At 43.1% G+C, this 21,598-nt stretch overlaps 2 protein-coding genes across 3 annotated transcripts in view; one reads left to right on the forward strand and one right to left on the reverse strand.

The window, feature by feature from the left end:
- Positions 1-1,741: 1,741 nt before the first annotated feature.
- LOC116744144 lies at positions 1,742-17,533 on the reverse strand. 2 transcript variants are annotated; one of them, XR_004346975.1, is made up of 2 exons: positions 16,876-16,959; positions 1,742-1,814 (listed from the first exon to the last, which is right to left on the reverse strand). XR_004346975.1 is itself a non-coding variant. In XM_032613507.1 (2 exons), exons 1-2 carry the CDS (start codon positions 17,495-17,497, stop codon positions 9,573-9,575), a joined length of 681 nt encoding a protein of 226 aa, XP_032469398.1. In that variant the 5' UTR covers positions 17,498-17,533; the 3' UTR covers positions 8,999-9,572. The 2 variants fall into 2 exon arrangements, 1 of the variants encoding a protein (XP_032469398.1); XM_032613507.1 differs by lacking the exon at positions 1,742-1,814 and adding an exon at positions 8,999-9,631 and having other exon boundaries at positions 16,876-17,533.
- LOC116744139 (liver carboxylesterase-like) overlaps positions 7,267-21,598 on the forward strand; it is a 66,099-nt gene continuing 51,767 nt past the window's right edge. Inside the window, exons 1-2 of the mRNA XM_032613498.1 lie at positions 7,267-7,351; positions 8,160-8,244. Of these exons, the coding sequence (XP_032469389.1) occupies positions 7,319-7,351; positions 8,160-8,244 (118 nt within the window). The 5' untranslated portion in view covers positions 7,267-7,318. The remainder of the gene's footprint in view (positions 7,352-8,159; positions 8,245-21,598) is intronic.

The raw sequence follows: 21,598 nt of genomic DNA on the forward strand, positions 1-21,598 counted from the left end.
GCAAAAAAAAAAAAGGCCACATCATTTCCACTGGGAGTAGAGGGTGACACACATCCAAAAGGTGCTTTGGGGAAAGTGGGGTGTCACTGAGCCTAATCTATCAATCATGCAGTCTGTGGAAGATGGGCTGGCTGGGGGCAGGGCGGTGGTTTTCTCCCAGGGACAGGGTCCTTATGTCATTCTTTAAAGAAAAGTAGGAAAATCAGGAGACCTTGGATCTTTCCATATGAAAAGTTCAGTTCAAAATCTGAGACAGCCCAAGTGGCAGGTGTCTTGGACCCTGAAAAAGAGGGGGCCTGGGAGCATCTAACAGAGTGGAACAAACAGGTAGGGGTCTGGGAATGAGAGCAAGGTGACCGTCACTGATGGAATTTGGCCTCACAAGTGACTGAATCCGCCCCTGAAGGGTAATTCCTCCCTAGGTGTGGCAGCTTGTTTGTTTGTTTTTAACAAAGCACTTTCATCCACGTTTACTCCCATCCGCCCAGCAAGTACTGCAGGGCTGGCTCCTGTGTCCCCATTCTGCAGGTGAGAAAACCAAGGTCCAGCATTTCAGTCATTCTTGCTCAAGGTTCCCCAGCTACTAAGGGATCCAGTTGGACCCTCAAGTCAGAGCCCCTGACTCTCAGCTGAGAGCACTTTGAAATTCCCAGCACAATATGGTTCAACCCACCCAGGGCTGTCATTAAACATAAACAAAAATCCATCCAGTCAAGTGGCCAAGGCATATTTCTTAGCAAAAGAACAATGTGTTGGAAGAAGGGGGGGTGGGGGGATGTCATTTATTCTCCTCCTCTAGCTGGTTGCTAGAGAGGAAATGATTTAGCTGCTCTCCTTTGATGAAAATAATCACTCTAGGGAACAGTGGCTTGTGAAAAGCTGAGTCTACTTGGCAGAAATGAGTCAGAAAAGCCTGTGTATCAGGGGCACCCTTCAGAGAGAGCCTGACGTTTGCTCTTTGCCATCTGCGCGTGGCCCTTCTGCCTCCAGACATTTGTCCGAAGGCGAATCAGAGATGCGGTGCTACCTGAACCAACACCAACCAACCCAGTGGTGCTGCCTTGTGGGGGAAGTTGGCTCCCGAGCCTGGGGAGGGGCTCTGGAGATGGGGGGACCCGGGGCACCCATGGACATTTTCGAGGAGGTGCTGGCAGACCTTCTGGGTTCACCTTTCACCCACACTCGATGGAGAGGGAGCATGGGCTTTATCATAAGTAATGTTTGACTTCTTATTTGAGGCCTTTTTTTTGATAGTAGAGGTTACCCGGGATAAGGGTGCTCCTGTGTACTGTATAGAGCACTTTTGATACTTTACCAGATTTTTTAAGGAATTATTATTTTCCATGAAGTGTAAAAATATCTGTTTAATACCATCCCGTTAACATCTACTCAATGTCTAATTATATCATTTAGTGCATACCTGTGAGTCGGTCTTCATTCTAGATGCGAATGAGACAGAGGAGAAGGGGATCTGCCAACTCTTGCCAAATTTCGTGCCAAATAAAGGTCCCAAAAGCTGCCTTAATTCTCAGAGGGTTTCCGGCCCAGGTGGGAGCCAGTCTCTTGCCAAATGATCCCATTAATGTGAGACCAAACATTCTTACCAAAGATATCATTTCTTAGTAAGAAGCCCACTGAGCTCATTTCATTTCTTTATTTCCTTTGAAAGCCATGGAAGGGAGAAGAACAGAGAGGGAGTGTGGCGTGGGGGAAACAGCACAGCATTTAGAGTTGCACGGACCTGGGTCTACGGCTGTCTTACTGGGTCACCTGGGGAGAGGGGCTCCACCTCTGTGGGCTTCAGAGTTCTCTGTCTGTAAAAGCAAGGGTTGGATCAGAGATCAAAGGTCCCATCCAGTAAAAAAAATTTCCTGTCTCCGTAACAATGTTATTGTTGTAAATTTACAATGAAGGAAGCACACGGTTTACTGTAGGACTTTCCAGAATGATCTAGTGACCAATAACCTACTACTGAGCAGAGACATATCAGAACTATGATTTTTCTGGACATTCAGTAGTTCCTCTTTCAACAATATTTCTTCAACTGATGCCAGAAACACTTGGTATTTTAAAAAATAAATCCAACCCTTTTGTTTTGCGGAATTTGAGGGTAAGTTGTCATGCTCTTATGAGTCCCAAAATCCACAGCTCTGCGATGTGCAGCATGGCTATAGCTGCGATCATAGAAGTCACCAAAATTCCGGTGAATGTGAAGTAGCTTTTGGGGTTCCCGCCCTCATCCCTCTGTTTCTCCACTTTTATGTAAATAAGGACTCTTTCAGTGGTGCCCTGTGTCATGGACTGTTCCAATGTCATGCATATTTCTATATCTGGTGTGTGCACTTATTTTAAAAGCTGTTCTCTTCATGGAAAATTAAGTGTACAGAATAATAAAGGATATTTCCTGTGCCATGTATCTGGTAGTGGAATTCTTTCTGGCATGAAGGTAAAATGCTACAAATTAAGTCCAATGGGTCTTCTATGATCAGCCTCCAGCTAGTAAAGTAGAGCTTCTGGCCATAGTGGCCCACCTTTCACCCAAACATGCAAGTAAGCAGATAGACAGTGACACCAATATAAGGGAGGTATTGACAACCAACAATTCTGTCTTCAAGTGTGTAAAGGCCGTCAGGGAGTGGGTGGTGAGCCTGAGGGCTGAACTGAGGCCAAACAGAGAATGGGATAGTGCCAGAAGTAGTGAGCACCCCAGTGATGTCTCTTAGGGAGGTTGTAGAGGGAACTCAGTGTCAGGTAGGGGTGTGAGAGGGGGTTGCATACCTCTAAGGTCCCTTCCATTTGGAGCTTATGGAATTTTTTTTTTTTTTTTTTTTGGATAGCCATGAACCCAACCTTGCACAGCAGCATTGGGAGAGTCAAATACGTTTATGCCAAAGATGTCGGGGTGAGTTTGGCTTGTCGAGTTGGAGTTGGGCAGACATCCCAGAGGGGGTATTATCATCTGGTCATTTAAATTTTACCTCCAGAATTGGAGTTAGTGTTTATTATAATGAATCAAACAAAAGGCAGCCGCATTGCTTCCAGCCCTCCCCTCACGCCTGCCAACATTTAATAAGGGGCCCTGCAGGAGTAGAGGAGGTAGCCTGGAGCAGAGGGGGAAAGGGCAGCTCTTCCGGGGGGCTGGCTGCCATTCTGTCCCCTAGGCTGACAAATGTAGTTGGAGAAGCCTCACAGGTGGGCTTCACTTTAAGAAACTGGTGGGCTTTTGAAATGTCCCAGTTTTAATAGCACTCCTGTCCTATGTTTGGAGAGGTAGAGCTTCATTTTTATCTCCTTCCAAAAGGCCCTGATATGTGGAGTCTCTCCCTGGGCCTCAATTTGTTCATCTGTGCAACGGGTCAGGGGTTATTAACACTAAGTGTTCATGGATAGGCTCCAGAAATAACAGAACCTTCTGAAATGAAACGCAAATTTTTGTGTGCATGAGTTTATGTCTACCTTTCCGGAAGAGAGAATTGATACATTCATCAGATTCTCAAATGTTGAAGACTCACTGGTATATATTACCTTTGGGGGCCTCTTTCTTCCGATAGTACATGGCATCTCTCTCTGTCCTCACCCCAGATGAAATCAGTATGACAACAGAGTTCATTTCTAAATCTCCATCACCCTGCATTATGTTGACTTTTCATTTTAATCCACCCCAGATCCAATATCTCATCTGTTTTCCTGGCAACAGTTATTAAACCTTAGTTTTCCAATTGGTAAAATGAAAAGGTTGGATTAGGTGATTCTGTAAAGTCCCTTCTGTTTTTTGTTTTTTTGTTTGTTTGGGGGGCGTTTTGGCCGCACTGCGTGGCATACAGGATCTTAGTTCCCTGACTTGGGATGGAACCCCATGCCTCCTGCAGTGGAAGGGCAGAGTCTTAACCACTGGACCACCAGGGAAGTCCCCCCTTCTGTTTTTGACTCTCTGATATACTCTTAGGGAGTGACCACAGATATGATTGGTGAATTCATACTAAAATGTGAATGACTACCTTTCTAGGCAGCTGCTGATAGACAGAAGTGGGAGTTGCTGCTTTTCACCCATTCTACGTTTTTAGTGTAGGTTTCAGCAAACATTTTCTGTAAAGGTCTCTGCCAGAAGTACTCCTCTCCTGTTGTAGCATAAAAGTAGCTTTATTTACAAGACAGGTAGTGAGCTGGATTTGGCCTGAGGTCTGTGGTTTGCCCTGGATTAGTGAAAAGAACAAAGGTTTTGAGCCAGATTAGACCTGGGTTTGAATACCAACTCTACTACTTACTCCTGTGGAAACCTGGACAAGTTATGTAAAATCTGAGTCTCTCTAGCTTCTGAAGAGTGGGAATAACACTGCCAAGAAGGTCAGCAGGATCGAATAAAGATGATGAACACTTAAGACCAACCTCTCTGGGGCCACATTGCCTGGATCCAAATCCTGGTTCCATCACTCAATTGTGTGAAGACTTGGGCAAGTTACTTAACCTCACTTTGCCTCATTTATCATCGATCCATGGGAATGACAATGACCCCACCACCTCATGGGATCATAGGTAGGATTAAATATTAATATTGGATTCAGAATAGTGCTAGCTTACACAGCTTGTTGTTATATGTTTAGTACATGTCAGTTACATAATGCTGATCTATTTCTTCTCCTTCTCACCCATCTTTGCCCATTTCAAAGGCAACCCAGCTACTACTGTGTTTTTATGTAGCCGAAACAATGTCTCTGTTCCCTTGTCCCCTCCTTAGGAAACTGCCCCAGAGGTTTGAATTGGGGTCTGAGTAGCCAAATCTGAGTCTCCTTGGGCCTGAGTGCATGTGACCACTGGGCAGGAAGTTCCAGCTTCGGAAATACCAGCCTCCACAAGCCTTGCCAGGCAGCAGCCAACCTCCTGCAGGACCTGGCTGCCTCACAAGCCCTCCGCTGTCAGTCCCCATTAGGCTGCTGGCAAGGGAGATGCTCCCTCAGCTGGGCCATGTTTCAGGGAGGCCCTGACCTCAGCTATGACCCAGAAGAGCTGGAGACAGAAGTGTGGTAACCAGAGGCTCCTGAAAGAGCTGGCAAGTGATTGGCTTCTGATGTCTTTCTTATTAGCTACTGGCTTGTCATCAGGCCTGGGAGGGGCTGAGCTGGGCCCCTAGCAGGGCATGAAGGTAAGGGGTTGGGCCATAGGAAATCAAGGGAAACCATCTCTGTCCCCAGAGGACGCCCAGCAGGGGTCATGGCCGGAACATACCCTTGAGGCACGGTTGATTGTTTCTACAGCAAAGAATATAGAGGGAGCAGCCACCCCACCTACTGCAGCTTCAGGCTCCAGTGCAGAGTCTCAGCCTAGGACAGGAAGATGTGGAGTCAGAAGAGGAGAGGCCTGAAGCAAAAACCCAGCTTCTGGCAATGGTGAGCCTGGGGCAGACCTGAAGGCCGTGGTCAGGCCAACAACAGGGTACCTGCCTACTGCCCACCCTGAGTCCATTCCCAGGTTCTTGCTACATTTCTGTTCTTGCACCACGGCGCCCCAGACTTCCCTGATAGTTGCCATTGACCCCTGACTCCCATCTCCAGTCACTGGATAGTAACAATAACCTATCAATGGAGAGGAGTGAGAGGGCAGGGCCGATAAATGAGGCAAACTCACTTCACAGATAAGGAAGGACATTGCCACTCTGGCATTTCAAGTGAGCTGCAGAATCAGATCAGGGAGTGTCAGAGCCAAGACTAGAATTTTTAGGTAAGCAATTAAATGTATAGAGCTCCCCACCGGAGTTTGGGGATTGGGAGGGAGCACGGCACAAGCAGTACCTGGCTGGCTTTGTTAAAATAGAAAATGGGGCCATCCAGGTCTCACAGGCCATGGTTCCCAGGAGGACTGAGACCTTAGGAGCATCAGCACCTTGGACAAGGCCAATGCACTGGGCTGACATTCAATTAACAAGCACATCAGCTTATCCTGCCGCAGTTACTATTCCCGGTGCTTTACAAATTGCAACTCTTTGAATCCTCTTAATGAGTCGATGAGGTAGTATTATTATCCCCGTTTGTAAGTGGGGAAAATGGAGACACAAAGAGAAGAGACAACTCACTAGCTGGTGGGACTGTGATTTGAAGCCAGGAAGTCCGGCTGCAGTCTGTGCTTCTAACCACTCTGATGTGCATATTCCTTGGTCCCCAGCCATCCAGGCATACCATGGTCCAGCTGGTAGGGGCATGGGTCCTCAACTAGTTCCAACACCCTCTTCAATTACAAATAAGTACTAGATATGAAAATAAATTTATTTATATGTATACACATTTATAATTTGTACACATATACATACTTTATATACATATGTTATATATGCATGCACTTAAATCTATATACATTTATATATAAATATAATTTGCCTACATGATGCTAGGAAGCAAACGACTTGCCCTAGATCACAAAGTAAGAGATTTCATCTTGAACAGACCTCTCCTGTATCTCAAGGAAAATATCTTTGCTGGCTTTCTCCATACACACCCCAATCCCATGCTTTCTGGTTCTTATGTCCATCTGGACTCACTATCAAAAAGCAAAAATATTATACTCATATGCGTTAGGATGATAAGTGGCTGCATGTAACTGAAATCTAACCATGGTCTCTTAACAATGAGTTTTTCTCATTTTCTTGTAACAAATAGGCAATGAGTCAGAGAGAAGAGTGTTCTTCAGGAGGAAGAAAAAGGAGAAGTGTCCCTGGTTCTGGAGAAGGACTTTAGCGAGGATCTCCTCCTGGACATGCCCAGAAGCCCAGGATGCCTCTGGTGATGCTTAAGAAAGTCATCAAGGATTTGGACTCCTTCTAGCTTCCTGTTCTACCATCTACAGCATGCGGTTCTCACAGTCATGGAGAAAAATGGCTAATCCACCTGCTGACATCTTGCCCACCTTTCAGGCAGGAAGAAGGGAAATAAAGAGAAAGAGCAAAGGGCAGAGGCCTGCTGAATCTGTGCCTCTTGACTCTGAAGAAGAGTAGATTTCCCAGAAACCCACCTGGATGTCCATCTACATCTCATTGGCCAGATTCATGTAACCTGGCAACTTTAGCTGTAAGAGAGTCTGGGGTGGGAGAAAGACTGTGTAACTGGATACATTGCTTCTCTGGACAGAATCAGGAAGAGGATCTTAGGAAGAGGATGAGAAGGATATTGGGAAGACACTGGTCATTACCTCCCTTTCGTGGCTTCCTCACCTGAATTCCATCATCTGCTGACAATGGCAGGGGCCCTTGTGAAAAGCACCATGGTCTGAGTGGCCATAGATAAAGGGCTTCTCTGTCCTATGGGGTGAGATCAATGACTCCCTTGGGCTCATGTTATGGGGATTCGGGACGCAGGTCTTGCAGGTGAGGACAGACTGACCTGGGTTGGCATTTACAGAGGCACCTCTAACTGGCTGAGCTGGCAGCTATGTCTGCTTGTAGCCAACTATAGAGTTAAAATTGTAACAACTGACCTTCTCTTTTAACTCATGTTTTAATTCAAATAATGTACATATGCTGCTTCTCTCTGCTAACTATGCTGATAGGCTCTAGCCTGTTTGGCTATTTCTTTTTAATCCTGAATCACAGGTGTGTAGGATCAAGCAGTCAGCAGAAAAACAGTCAGTCTGGTCTGCCTTGACCGGAGGCAGACCACCACAATGTCCATGAATCACGGAAGTATCAAAAGAAGTGGCTCCAGCCCAGCGAGGTCTCAGTCACATAGTCTTGCGATCCCCACCCTCAAAATTCTCCTTAAATAGACCTGCCCTCTTTCAGAGAGTAGGACGGTAGTTTTCAAGATCTTAGTCTGTTACCCTCCTTATTTGCTGGCACATTAAGAAATTTTCCCTTCCTTTATCCTCAAAACCTTGCCCTCGTTATTCTCATTTGGCATCGGGGACAGGGACCAAATTTTCGGTTACAAATTGGCTGAGCCAGCCAGAGGCACCTCGGCTCCACAGTGGGGTGGTGTTCATCCCCTACCCAAGCCCGATGGAACACTGTCAGAGCGGGGAGGGCCCGCCCCCGCCCCGAGGGCCCGCCCCCGCCCCAGGTTGCACTTGGAGCCCACGCCGGCAAGAGGGCTGCCTTCCGGGAAGAGAGCGAGGGGCTGTCCAAGCAGCGGCCGGAGCCCCATTTAGCTCTGGGGAACTCCGGTCTCTCTCCCCAGATAGGACGTGGTCCCCTGCAACTTGAACCTTCTTGGAGGAAAAGGAAACAGATTTTGGAAGAGTCGAGACACCTTGGCCATTTGGGTAAGTCCCCTGGTGTGCACACCGAGATCCTTGATTCCGTACTTTTAAGGAAGGTTGTGAAACTTCCAGCCTTTTACGGGTTGTTTGTGGCACCAATGGTATGGAGGTCACGGTTGAGTGAGACCAGAGAACCCGGGGAAGTTGTTCCCTTTTGTTCTCTTTTGAGTTTTGAAAGGTCCCTGTTTGTTTAGCTGGCCTTGTTGGGTTTGGTTCCTTTGTTGTTCCTTTGTCGTTTGTCTGCTTTTAAACATGGGAGGTGCCGTTTCAATTCCGTCTGAAAGTCCCTTGGGAAGGATTATGGTCGAATGACCAACTTACAGCTATAAGCCTATGTCTAAAAGGAAAATGGGTAATGAGAGCTCTATTCCATCTTGTACTTGTTCCCTAGGGTGTATTTTAGAAAACTGGGTGATTTTTAGTATGCTCCTAGAAAGAGAAAGAAGTTGTTTTTTTGTTTGTTTGTTTAGAAGATGTTGGGGGTAGGAGTTTATTAATTAATTTATTTATTTTTTCTGTGTTGAGTCTTCGTTTCTGTGCGAGGGCTTTCTCTAGTTGTGGCAAGCAGGGGCCACTCTTTATCGCGGTGCGCGGGCCTCTCAGTATCGCAGCCTCTCCTGTTGCGGAGCACAGGCTCCAGACGCGCAGGCTCAGTAGTTGTGGCTCACGGGCCCAGTTGCTCCGCGGCATGTGGGATCCTCCCAGACCAGGGCTCAAACCCGTGTCCCCTGCACTAGCAGGCAGATTCTCAACCACTGTGCCACCAGGGAAGCCCAAAGTTTTTTTTTTTTTTTTTTTTTAACACTGCATGGCCACAGTGTTCTTTAGACTCTGGAGAAAAATGGCCAAGATGAAGTTTTTTTATTCCAAAACTGTTTCTTTTTGCATATGCAGTTAGAGAAAGCTGGTTTGATAAAATACTTTTTTTCAGAATTCTGACCCTGTGAGAACAAAAATATGCCTAGGAGAAAGCTTGAGGTTAACTTTTACATGTCCTTGAAATATAAACGCAGCCCTCTTTGCCTGAGACTTAAGTCTTGAGTTAATAAGTAGAACTGTTGCCAAAATCTCGGCTTCTCTGTGCACTGATGCTGAACAGGAATTCGGAGCCAGAGATTTTGGAGGAAGAGAGAGATGGCTTGATTTTTTTCTTCCAGGCACAAGGGAAGACACAGCAGGCTAGTGCCTCAAGGACTGTGCCCCACACCCTCCTTCGGGAATCGGAGAAGATTTTATATGTGGGGCTGCAGTCCGGGGGTATATGATAAGGATCAAAGTAGTGAAGGTCTTGCATTCTTCTTCCGGCATCATTTCAAAACAGTCACAGCTGGTCAGGCAGTCGGGTAATTGGGTCCGTTTGTCTCTGCCTTATCCGCCTGCGACCTTGTTTCTGGAATGCAAATCCTACAAGGGGTGATTTACTACAAGGGAGTGTAATTCACAGAGTGTTAAAGAGTAATAGGTTAGCTTTGTGAAGTACAAATCTAGTTACAGAAACTACAGATTAGTAACAGTTAAAAAAAAACAAAAAAAAACTAGGAGTGATTAACCTTTCAGGCCAGGTCATGTTTCTTCTCTAGCCTGTTCACTGTTCCCTTGTTCTCAGGAGGGAGAAAACTTCACTTCTATTTTTGCTGCAACAAATTCCCCACTGCTAGTTCATTCCCTCCATATCAACGGAGGGAGGGAAACAGGCATCATTCTTGTCTGGCTGAGGACAAAACTTCAATTTTGCTCCACTTGACAAACACCAGCTATCTGGCCCAGGGGCCCATCTATCTCCTATTTTATATCCCCCCCTGAGAGGCGTGAACCCCAAGAAATCTTCATTGGGAGGATAAGGGACGACGGTGTCTTCTGTAGCTTCTTTAGGCTGGCAAGGGGCTCGTAGACCCTACCCAGTTGGGGTTACGGAGCTCTCACCCTGTCTTATTAAGGGCCCCGGGGTGACTTCTGTTGTTGTTTTGGCAGGATCTGTTCTGAGAAATGGCTGGAATCTTTGCATCATCATCTTGATGTGAACCTATTGTAATCTGGAAGAGACAGAACTTAACAGGTAGTTTAAAAAAAAAACAGAGGCCAAAGATTAGTAAAAGAATTATTGTAGCCGGGGTCCCAAGCAGGACTAAGAGCCATGTTATGCTCGGTGGTAATTTTGATCCTGGTCTAGATAGAATCAGCATTTGGGTTACCCTGTCTAAAGGAATGGAGCCATTTGGTATAGTCATATATATAATTTCATGTCCTCTTCTATTAGCCAGTGTGATTGATGTAGGTGTAACAGACCCTATTAGAAGTATTTGGGGGAGTGACAACCTAAACGTTAATAGACAAAATAGATCTCATTTCTTTTTAGGAGAATAAGTCTGAAACCCAGTCTAGGCCTGGCGCTTTGGGGAGACTTGTAGCTAGGTAGCCGGTTACCTAGTTTCATCAAAATAGGTTTTAACCTTTGATGTGGTATTAACATATAAGTAACAGGAGCTACTGGTCACTACATATGTGTTTTCTCTTTTTGTTAACATATGATCTAAAGAAGGTTTTTCATCTAAAAGTGTAGTAGTTACCAGAGGAGACCTTTAAGAAGTAAGGTTGCAGTTACCAGCTGCCAGCAGACGTTCTTTTGAGAATGGCTGGTAACATCCCAAATCTAACACAGCTCAGAAAACTCAAGTTCTTAGCAATAAAAGGACTTGCCTAAAATAACACCTTAGTGTCCCTGTTAATGATGTCAGTGTTTCTCTAGGTATGAGAAGATGCAAGACTTGGGGCTCATAAAATCTTCTCCTGAAAGTGTTTAACTATCTGAAAGCCTGTCCTTGTCTGTTTTTCCCAGAGCACACAGTGCCTCATTTAAGATCTCCACCCTGAACTCCTTGTAGAGGGTGTTGAAGGTCACCAGCTACAGAAGCTCATGATTTAATCCTTGTAGAAGGAGATGGCAAGTGTCAGTTTTCAGTCGGCAGGGCCCCTTTATGGTCATAATTTCAACCATGGTTTGGGGCATTTCCTGACCATTTTGTCCCACGGTGCTAGGAACGCTCTTTCCCAGGTCTGGCAAAGATTTTGCTAGTAGGCCACTCCATGTGCTATTACTGGACTAGGCCTTTACTCGTATCCAGAAGTCTCTGGACCACCTGTCTTCCTAGTCTCTTATGGTCCAGGAGATTCCCTCTTGTTGCTTCTTCTCATATCTAGAGTTAGGTTATGGTAATCATTTGATCTCCCGTGGAACTATATATCCTCACTTTATCAGAGGCTCAGTCACCCATTTGGTAACGTAAGAAACAATCATTTTTTTGAAATAGGCAAAATACAAATAGCATAGCTGGCAGTATTAATAAAGTCCTAGGTAAGAATTCAGCCAAGAACTTCCATTAGGTGCAGCCCAGTATATCCCAGGTTGTCTTGACTTAGTCTGTTCTATACTAATCCCTGTTCTTCAGGGAAATTATATATTGGCATATTGTCCATAAGGTACTCAGCCCAGCTTGCTAGTGTTACTAGAATGATTATCCTTAGTATGATTTAATTGTTCCCAACATAGAGAAGCCTTTAACCTTAAGTTACCGTAGCCTGGTGTTAACTACATAAATCCATCCCATGATGGTGGGAGGTTTTATTCCTTGGCTGAAATTTTGCTTGTTGCTCCGATTGAACTTTGAGTAATAGAGGAAAATTCATATTTATGGTCAGGGTCAGAGCAGGTATTATTAATGGGTCAGGTGAGGGGATCTTATCTAGTAATACCAATAGTGCCCTGAACATGACTGTAATTTTCCTTTTAAGATTAATTTCTTAAGAGTCAACCAATTAGAGCCTTGGAGTGGAGAAATCCACTCAGGTAACCCAGAAGTACTAGACATAGGTAATTGCCCACAAACCCAACAACTGGATTGATTTTTTAAAACTAGCATAGGATCATGCCTATGATAGAAAAACATTTGATTCATATGCAAAGGTCCAAGAAGTCAAGAGAACATTATAAATGGGCGTATGAGTCAGGTCCAGGATCTTGGGTAAGCTGTCTACTTCTGATGTGGTCTTTTTCTCATCCTGGTGTGAGTGTAGTTTCTCCGCTGTTTGAGCATTGTTTTAAGGTGATTTTGAGGTCAGCTGCCCTCTCTATAGGCCAGTCCAGTGCAGGGGCCCTTTGTGAGTGGAAATTAATCCAAGCATTAATTCCCTTTAGTTTTACTGTGTACGAGCTAGTTAAGAGTACCAGATAAGGGTCCTTCCATCCAGTTTGGAGATAGTCCTTTAAGTTATGTCTTTTCCAGTATGTATAATCCTCTGGTTGTCGGTCGTGGGGCATCTGATCTTCATCCAAAGATAGATTACTGAGATCAGCTTGAGAAACAAACTTAGAGTGGCCTTTAATAATTCAATTAAACTTCTTAGCAATATAACATAACAGCAAGGAACTATCTGGGAAGTGAGTCTTGGTAAACACAGACCTCAATTAACAAAACTAGAATTTAATATTCAGTAAAACATAATTTTTTTTCTTCACTGTGAGGGCATTAACCTTGCAGCCAGGGAAGGCTTTATACCATCAAATAAAAAATGAGGTTTGTTAGGGAGCCGGAAAAAGCCAAGCAGCCGTCTTGGATTTTCCATAGCCCTGACTGTTTGATTGACAGCTATTGTTTACACATTTTTAATTCCCTGATTTAGGCGTAGACTGTTGTCATGTTTTTCAGGACATCAGGATGGCAAAAGTCTGACAATGAGGGGTCAATTTTTGTAGAAGCAGAGTGAACTTTATCTACGTGTGCCATCATAATCTTTATAGATCACTGTGAAATAATACTTATTTACTTTACCAAAGTAACAAAAGATTTTAAAAGCAAATGTAAATCACGTAAAGGCAAAGAAATTTACATAGTCTGTTATTAAAGCAGCATTCCAAGAAAACTTTGTTCTCTAAACAGAGAAAGAGAACCAAATTTTAGTCTGGTATCAATAAACTTGGCCTGATGATTTATATAACTGTAATTGATCATATAGGCTTTTTGCTTGCTGAAACTTTTATAAGGAGTCTCAGACTGAACTTTTAAAAGACCTCTCAGGGAAGTCACACCAAGGGCTTGTCACAGATTTTGCTTACCAGATGTAAGTGAATTCCTCCCTTTTCAAGGTCCCGAAAATACCATGAGATTTCTATACCTGTTAGTGAGGTAGCCTTCCTAATTTATCTGATAACGCTGCTGGGGACCTAAGAGTTTCTAGTCTCTGGAGGGAGCAGATAGAGAAGATACATGTTTTAATTTTACCCATAAATGTAAATCACCAAATTGTTGTAAACCATAAGTAGCTTGAGGAGAAGAGCTTCTTTATATCCAATTTGGCATTATGGTCTGAAAGTCAGAAACTTGTATTTATCCAAAAGTCCTTTATAAATCTTCTTGAAGAGGAAGCATTTTTGCAAAGGGATCAGAGTGAAACTGTGTCTCTAGAGACAAAAGACTTAAGGCAAATTTAAAATCTGATTACAATGTAATTAACAAGGTAACTTGGTTACTGTTGTGACTATATGACACTTAAGATAATAACTAGAATTATGACTGATAACATTTTACCGGGACATAGCAGAATTTTTTTGAAACTCCATATAATTTCTAGACTATCTATATTAGTAACAATTACCATACAATATAACCTAAGAAGATTTATTACACATTTGCCAATACTTCCCACATACTTTTAACATACCAAATGAACCTAATTAGTGTAATCTCTCTCTTTGGGATGTTTCAGGGGCCATTTGAAGCACCCCAAAGTTACCTAGAGGTCAAAGAAACTTCATTACATTTGATTTGGGAAGTTTTATGAAAAAAATCAAAAGCGTTTAGAACAGTCAGATAAGATCATACGTCACTGGGAAACAGTAGTTATTCACTTAGCCAAAGTAACGATAAAAGATTTTTTTTTTTTTTGCGGTACGCAGGCCTGTCACTGCTGTGGCCTCTCCCGTTGCGGAGCACAGGCTCCAGACGCGCAGGCTCAGTGGCCATGGCTCACGGGCCCAGCCGCTCCGTGGCATGTGGGATCTTCCTGGACCGGGGCACGAACCCATGTCCCCTGCATCGGCAGGCGGACTCTCAACCACTGCGCCACCAGAGAAGCCCTCGATAAAAGATTTTAAAGGCAAATATCAAACGGATGACTTAAAAGGTAAAGAAGCATGGGACTTCCCCGGTGGCACAATGGTTGGGAGTCCGCCTGCCAATGCAGGGGACACAGGTTCGAGCCCAGGTCCGGGAAAATCCCACATGCCGCGGAGCAACTAAGCCTGTGCGCCACAACTACTGAAGCCTGCACTCCTGGAGCCTGTGCTCCACAACAGGAGAGGTCACTGCAATGAGAGGCCCACGTACCGCAATGAAAAGTGGCCCCCGCCGGCCGCAACTAGAGAGGGCCTGCGTGCAGCAACAGAGACCCAATGCAGCCAAAAATAAATGAATGAATGAATGAATAAATAAATAAATAAGCAAGCTTGAAATCTGTCATCCAAGGCAGTTCAGCATCTTAAGAAAACTTGTACCATGTATAAAACTCTTTTCTAAGGGTCCACATTCTGCAAACCTTCTTTATCACTTTCTGTATCCATCACTTTATTTTCCCAATCAGAAACAGCCACCTGTAAATCAGACCTACTTCCTTTTCCCTTAATAAAATGCAATTCCATTCCTCATACCTTCCTTACTAAAAACCACTTCCTACTTTCCTTAAGCAACCATGAACTGTCCTTTATGTCAGCACTCTGTAGATGTGTAAACATACATCCAAATAATGATTTTTGAAGAATGTGCTTCCTTATAGAAAATATCTCAGTGTGGCACCAAACACATTTTTTAATAGTTCTAAACCTTTTGTTTCTCTGTAAAAGGAAGCCAATGTTCAGTAATTACTGTTTAATAAACTTCCATCCTTTAACTTAATTTAGCACAACTCTAAATTTTCAAGTTGTTGAATATCTGGAGAGATCATGCTTAAGTAAATATTCCTAAAACATAATTATTCCTAAAAATTCACCCAAAGTTCTTATCTCATTTGCAGTTTTTCTTCTTAAAAGTGTCTTCACATCGAGTTATTTTCATTGCTGACAAATTTGTAGCAGATATAATAAGATCTTATTTAGTTTATATTAAACCTAGGCACAATAAAAGTATTATACTTAATGTTGATGGCTCTAAAGACATGTTCAGGTTAATTAGATCAACAAAATTAAACATTAATACCAGGTATTAATTTAATATTAATTTAATATTTAACTGATTATTTAATTATTAATTGAATATTTGTTAATACAGGTATTGCTTTAATATTAATTAAATATTAATATTTAATATTCCCAGTTCACATGAACCTGAAATTTATATTTTCTTATATTTAGAATTGTTTGATTTGTAAGTGCTTACTTTTCTTTAAAGCCAATGAAATAGAGGTCCTTTACAAATTAACCTCAGCAATATTATCCAAAAACACGTACTGAGACATACACATATATCCATATCCAGACAGACAGAGATCTCATAGTTTCCACTTGAGATTTAAAATGTCTCTTTGCCTCTTTTATTTTTTGGCTTGAAGTTCTACTTATTAACCCAAGGCTGAACTCTTAAGCAAAGTGGGCTGTGTTTGTAACTCAAGGACACGATAAGAGTTAACTTCAAGCTTCCTCCTAGGCATATTTTTGTTCTCTCAGGATCAGAATTTTGAAGAAAAGTATTTTAACAAGCTAGCCTTTTCTAATTGCACATGCAAAAAGAACTGGCTTTGCAATTTTAAGAAAAGTTTTATTTTAACCAGTTTTCTCCAGAGTCTAAAGAATACTGTGGCCGTACTGTCAAAAATGATCTTTCTCGGGCTTCCCTGGTGGCGCAGTGGTTGAGAGTCCACCTGCCGATGCAGGGGACACGGGTTCGAGCCCCGGTCCGGGAAGATCCCACATGCCGCGGAGCGGCTGGGCCCGTGAGCCATGGCCGCTGAGCCTGCGCGTCCGGAGCCTGTGCTCCACAATGGGAGAGGCCACAGCAGTGAGAGGCCCGCGTACCGCAAAAAAAAAAAAAAAAAGGGGGGGACACAAAGTCCTGAACATAAGGGAACCTCAGTCCATTTTCCCCATCCTGTGGCAATAAAGATCTAATTGTAGGAGACCCATTTTCAGGCCATTTTTCTTTGTCATTGGATCATAGCTACAGGTCGACCAGTCATTTAAGATTTTCCCTAAATGTTCCCAGATGAGGGTGGAACCTTAGAGGATGCGCTTCCCATTTTGTCTAGAGCAGTTGGTAACAGACGTTAGATGTTAGCGCGCTCAAATCAAAACATAAACCTTCACCTCGTCAGCTGGAAGTCACACATAAACGTAAACCATAAAAGGAAGCAGCAAAGGGATGCTCAAAAAGAAAAAAGAGAAACATATGGCAGAGACCTGCCCGAACGTGACTTCCGAGTCCCACTCGACCTGGATGGTTACCCCAAAGCGGCGCCTTACATCAGAATCTACCTTTGCAGGGAGAATTCCACATCAGGATTTCTCTTTGCAGGAAAATCCCCCAAATTGGAACCGAGTTCCCCTACGGGGGGGACGGTCAAAGGTCCCGGAGTGCACTACCGGAGACTCACCGTAGGTGCTGACGGGGTGTGTCGCGACCTCCGTATGCCCTCTTTCTGATCCTCCAATATTTAGTGTTTTCTCAGAGTGGAAGTCCAGGCCGGCACGGGCAAGAGAAGAGAAGGTGTCCTTAAGGCAAAAGAAGCCTGGCAGCTGCTGGGTCAGCCTCTCCCGTGTTCTCTGTCGCAGCCTCGGAGTTCCGCAGCCGAGTGGGCGGGCCGGGTGTGATCGGGGCACAGCCCTGGGGCAGGGAGTCCCTGGCGATCTGGACTTGGGGATATCCTCGAACCCTCCGCTCTCCTGAAGGGCGTGGAGAGAGATCCCCAAGCTTCCGATCAAGCCGAGGGGCACTGCGGAGCCGCCTGCCTGCGAGCAGATCACGGAGGAGCCCCCATTTTGTGGACGAAATCTCGGCTTCTCTGTGCACCGATGCCAAACAGAAATTCGGAGCCAGAGATTTTGGAGGAAGAGAGAGATGGCGTGATTTTTCTGCCAGGCACAAGGGAAGACACAGCAGGCTAGCGCCTCAAGGACTGTGCCCCCCACCCTCCTTCGGGAATCGGAGAAGATTTTATATGTGGGGCTGCAGTCCGGGGGTATATGATAAGGATCAAAGTAGTGAAGGTCTTGCATTCTTATTCTTCCCGCATTATTTCAAAACAGTCACAGCTGGCGTCAGGCAGTCGGATAATTGGGTCCGTTTGTCTCTGCCTTATCCGCCTGCGACTTTTTTTCTGAAATGCAAATCCTACAAGGGGTGATTTACTACACGGGAGTGCAAGATGTAATTCACATAGTCTTAAAGAGTAATAGGTTAGCTTTGTGAAGTACAAATCTAGTTACAGAAACTACAGATGCTAGTAACGGAACAAAAAAACAAAAAACTAGGAGTGATTCACTCTTTCAGGCCAGATTATGTTTCTTCTCTAGCCTGTTCACTGTTCCCTTTATTTTCCTTGTTCTCAGGAGAAGGGAAACTTCATTTCTATTTTTGCTGCAACAGAACCTCAAACCAAGGAAGAAAAAAAGGCAAAGAGGCTTTTTTTTTTTTTTTTTTTTTTGCGATACGCGGGCCTCTCACCGCTGCGGCCTCTCCCGTTGCGGAGCACAGGCTCCGGACGCGCAGGCTCAGCGGCCATGGCTCACGGGCCCAGCCGCTCCGCGGCATGTGGGATCTTCCCGGACCGGGGCACGAACCCGCGTCCCCTGCATCGGCAGGCGGACTCGCAACCACTGCGCCACCAGGGAAGCCCTAAAGAGGCATTTTTAACCTCAAGCAGAAACTATGAGCTCTCTGTGTCTGTCTGGATATACGGATGTCTCATTACGTGTCTTTGTCTTTGGATAATATTGCTGAGGTTAATTTGTAAATGAGCTCTATTTAATTGGCTTAAAGTAAGCACTTACAAATCAAACATTTCTAAATACAAGAGAAATTAAGCTAAATAAATTTCAAGTTCACATGATCTGAGGAATATTAAGTATTAAATTAATATCTAGTATTAAAGTCAGCTTAAGTTCATTGTTTAAGTATGTTAATTAGCAAGGCACATCTTTAGAATCATCAACATTAAGAATTGTACTTTTATTGTACTTGGGCTTACTGAGAGTCAATAAGTTCATACTACTGGGATCGCCAAAAAGTGCCTTCGGTTTTTAAGTAAAAATAAGACACATTTTTCATTTTCATCAAGAACTTTATTGAGCAACGTATTCACCCTTTTGTTCCACTACCTTCTGCCATTTTTCAGGCAACTTCATAATTCCATCTTCCTAAAACTTATCTTTTTGAGCAAAGAACTGTTCCAGGTGCCTTTTACAGTCTTCCAGGGAACTGAAATTTTTTCCATTAAGAGAATTTTGTAAGGACCGAAATAAATGGAAATCCGAAGGTGCAATGTCTGGTGAATATGGCGGATGAATCAGAACTTCCCAGCCAAGCTGTAACAGTTTTTGCCTGGTCATAAAACAACATGCAGTCTTGCATTATCCTGATGGAAGATTTTGCGTTTTCTATTGACTAATTCCAGACGCTTTTCATTGAGCGCTGCTTTCAGTGGGTGTAAATGGGAGCAGTACTTGTTGGAATTAATCGTTTGGTTTTCTGGAAGGAGCTCATAGTAGAGGACTCCATTTCAATCCCACCATATACGCATCACCTTCTTTGGATGAAGACCGGCCTTTGGTGTGGTTGGTGGTGATTCATTTCACTTGCCCCACAATCTCTTCCATTCCACATTATTGTACAGTATCTACTTTTTATCACCCGTCACAATTTGTTTTAAAAACGGAACGTTTTCCTTACGTTTAAGTAGAGAATCATGTGCAGAAATACAGTCAAGAAGGTTTTTTTCACTTAACTTATGTGGAACCCAAACCTCAAAGCAATTAACACAACCAAGATGGTGCAAATGATTTTCAGAGCTTGATTTGGATATTTTGAATATGTCAGCTGTCTCCCACATGGTATAATGTTGATTGTTCTCAATTAATGTCTCGATTTGATCGCTATCAACTTCAGCTGGTCTACTCAACCTTGGCGCATCATCCAGCGAGAAATCGGCATGAAACTTCACAAACCACTTCTGACACGTTCGATCAGTCACAGCACCTTCTCCTTATACTGCACAAATCTGTTTTGCATTTCAGTTGTATTTTTACCTTTCTTGAAATGATAAACCATAATATGCCAAAAATGTTGCTTTTTTCTTCCATCTTCAATATTAAAATGGCTACACAAAAATTCACCAATTTTGGTGTCATTTTTTAAATGCACTCTGGTATGACAGCTGTCACATACAATCTAACAAAATTGTTTCGAATGAAGTTAAAGAAAACTAAGTGCTACTAGTGACATCTTATGAAAAAACCGAACGAACCTTTTGGCCAGCCCAGTATATCTATTGCAAAATTTGTCAGCAAGAAAATTAACTTGGTATGGGATAAAAGCTTTTGGGTGAACACTTTGGGAATAATTATGTTTTAGAAATGTCTACTTAAAAATAGTTTTTCCAGGTTTCTGGTAACTTGAAATTTTAGAGTTTTGCTAAATTAAATTAAATGATAACATTAAATGTCAAAATCATTTTTAAGGTAAAATACTGGAACATTGATTGCTGAACAAATCTAAGTTTACCTACTTTTGTCTTACGAGAGGGAAACTAAAGATGTTTGGGTTTATTAGACATGCATCTTGCACCACATGCAAGAGAAATCATGCTATGAGGAAACTGTATGTTTTTGGAGGTTATGAAATAAATTCTTAAGTTTGCTAATCAAGGAATGCTGATATCACAGCCAGTTAAATTACTTGTTTCTTGGTTTTGTTAAGGTTTCTAAGAGTTAAAAAATTATTATATATAGCTAAAGCTACTAAAATAATAAGGGAAACATTTCAATATGTAAAGATAGTAGGATATATGTTGTTGTCAGTGACAGAAGACATGAAGACTGGAAATATATTCATGGGGAAAAAAAAGAATAATTTTGTCCTAGAGCTGCTTGTTTATAGTTTTAAAAAAGGGGACAAATTAATAGGGACACAAAGTTATGGAAGGTTTACAGAAAAAGAACCTTGAAAAAAGGAGGGTTTTTTAATGGTCAGGATTGATTAAGATTAGATTGAATGAAGTAAATGGATTTTGTTATTAACAGTAAGGTGGTACCAAAAAAAAAAAAAAAGATTTTGGTTTTCTCTCCGTTAAAAGAACAAAGTTTTCTTGAAATGCTGCTTTTGATAACAGATTGTGTGAATCTCTTGGCCTTTAAGTGACTTGCATTTGCTTTTGAAATCTTTTATTACTTTGGTTGAGTGAATAAGTATTGTTTCAAAATGACCTATAATTCCATTCACCAAGTGTTTTGAAACTTTTTGATATTTTTGACAAACTTCCCAAAAGTCAAATTCTAGTTAAGCTTCTTCTGACCTCCAGCTAACTTTGAGGTGCTTCAGAGGGCCCCTGAGGCATCTCAGAAAAAAATATTAAACTAACTAGGATTATTTGGTAGATTAAATTAGAGGGGAAGCATTGTCAAATAAAAGGTAACATTAGCCTTCTTTTTATTATGTCTATATAAATATATTGTGGGTGTTACAGAAATTATATGAAATTCCTTAAAATCTTATATGACCTGACATAAAATGTTATCCATCATCAAATTTGAGGCTCACACCAAAGGGACTGAACCTGAGTATTAGGGAAATGCCCTAACTGACTTTCATGCAAAGGCAACAACAGAATCTATAAAGATTATAGCACATGTAGATAAACTCCATTCTGGTTCTACAAAGAAACTTAACCCCTCATTGCCATCCTGATGTCTTTGTAACATGGCAACAGTCTGCTCCTAAATCAGAGAAATTAAGATAGGTAAACAATAGCTGTGAGTTAAACAGTCAGGGCTATGGGAAACCCAAGACAGACAGTTGGATTGTCCCAGCTCCCTGGCAAACCCCATTTTTTTTTGTTTGTTTGTTTTTGGTTTTTTGGGTTTTTTTTTTTTTTTTGCGGTACGCGGGCTTCTCAGCGTTGCGGCCCCTCCCATTGCGGAGCACAGGCTCCGGACGCGCAGGCCCAGCGGCCATGGCTCACGGGCCCAGCCGCTCCACGGCATGTGGGATCCTCCCGGACCGGGGCACGAACCCGCGTCCCCTGCGTCGGCAGGTGGACTCTCAACCACTGTGCCACCAGGGAAGCCCCAAACCCCATTTTTTATTTGATGGGTTAAAGCCTT

The sequence above is a fragment of the Phocoena sinus genome, chromosome 19, assembly GCF_008692025.1.
Source record: "Phocoena sinus isolate mPhoSin1 chromosome 19, mPhoSin1.pri, whole genome shotgun sequence".
Classification (NCBI taxonomy): domain Eukaryota; kingdom Metazoa; phylum Chordata; class Mammalia; order Artiodactyla; family Phocoenidae; genus Phocoena; species Phocoena sinus.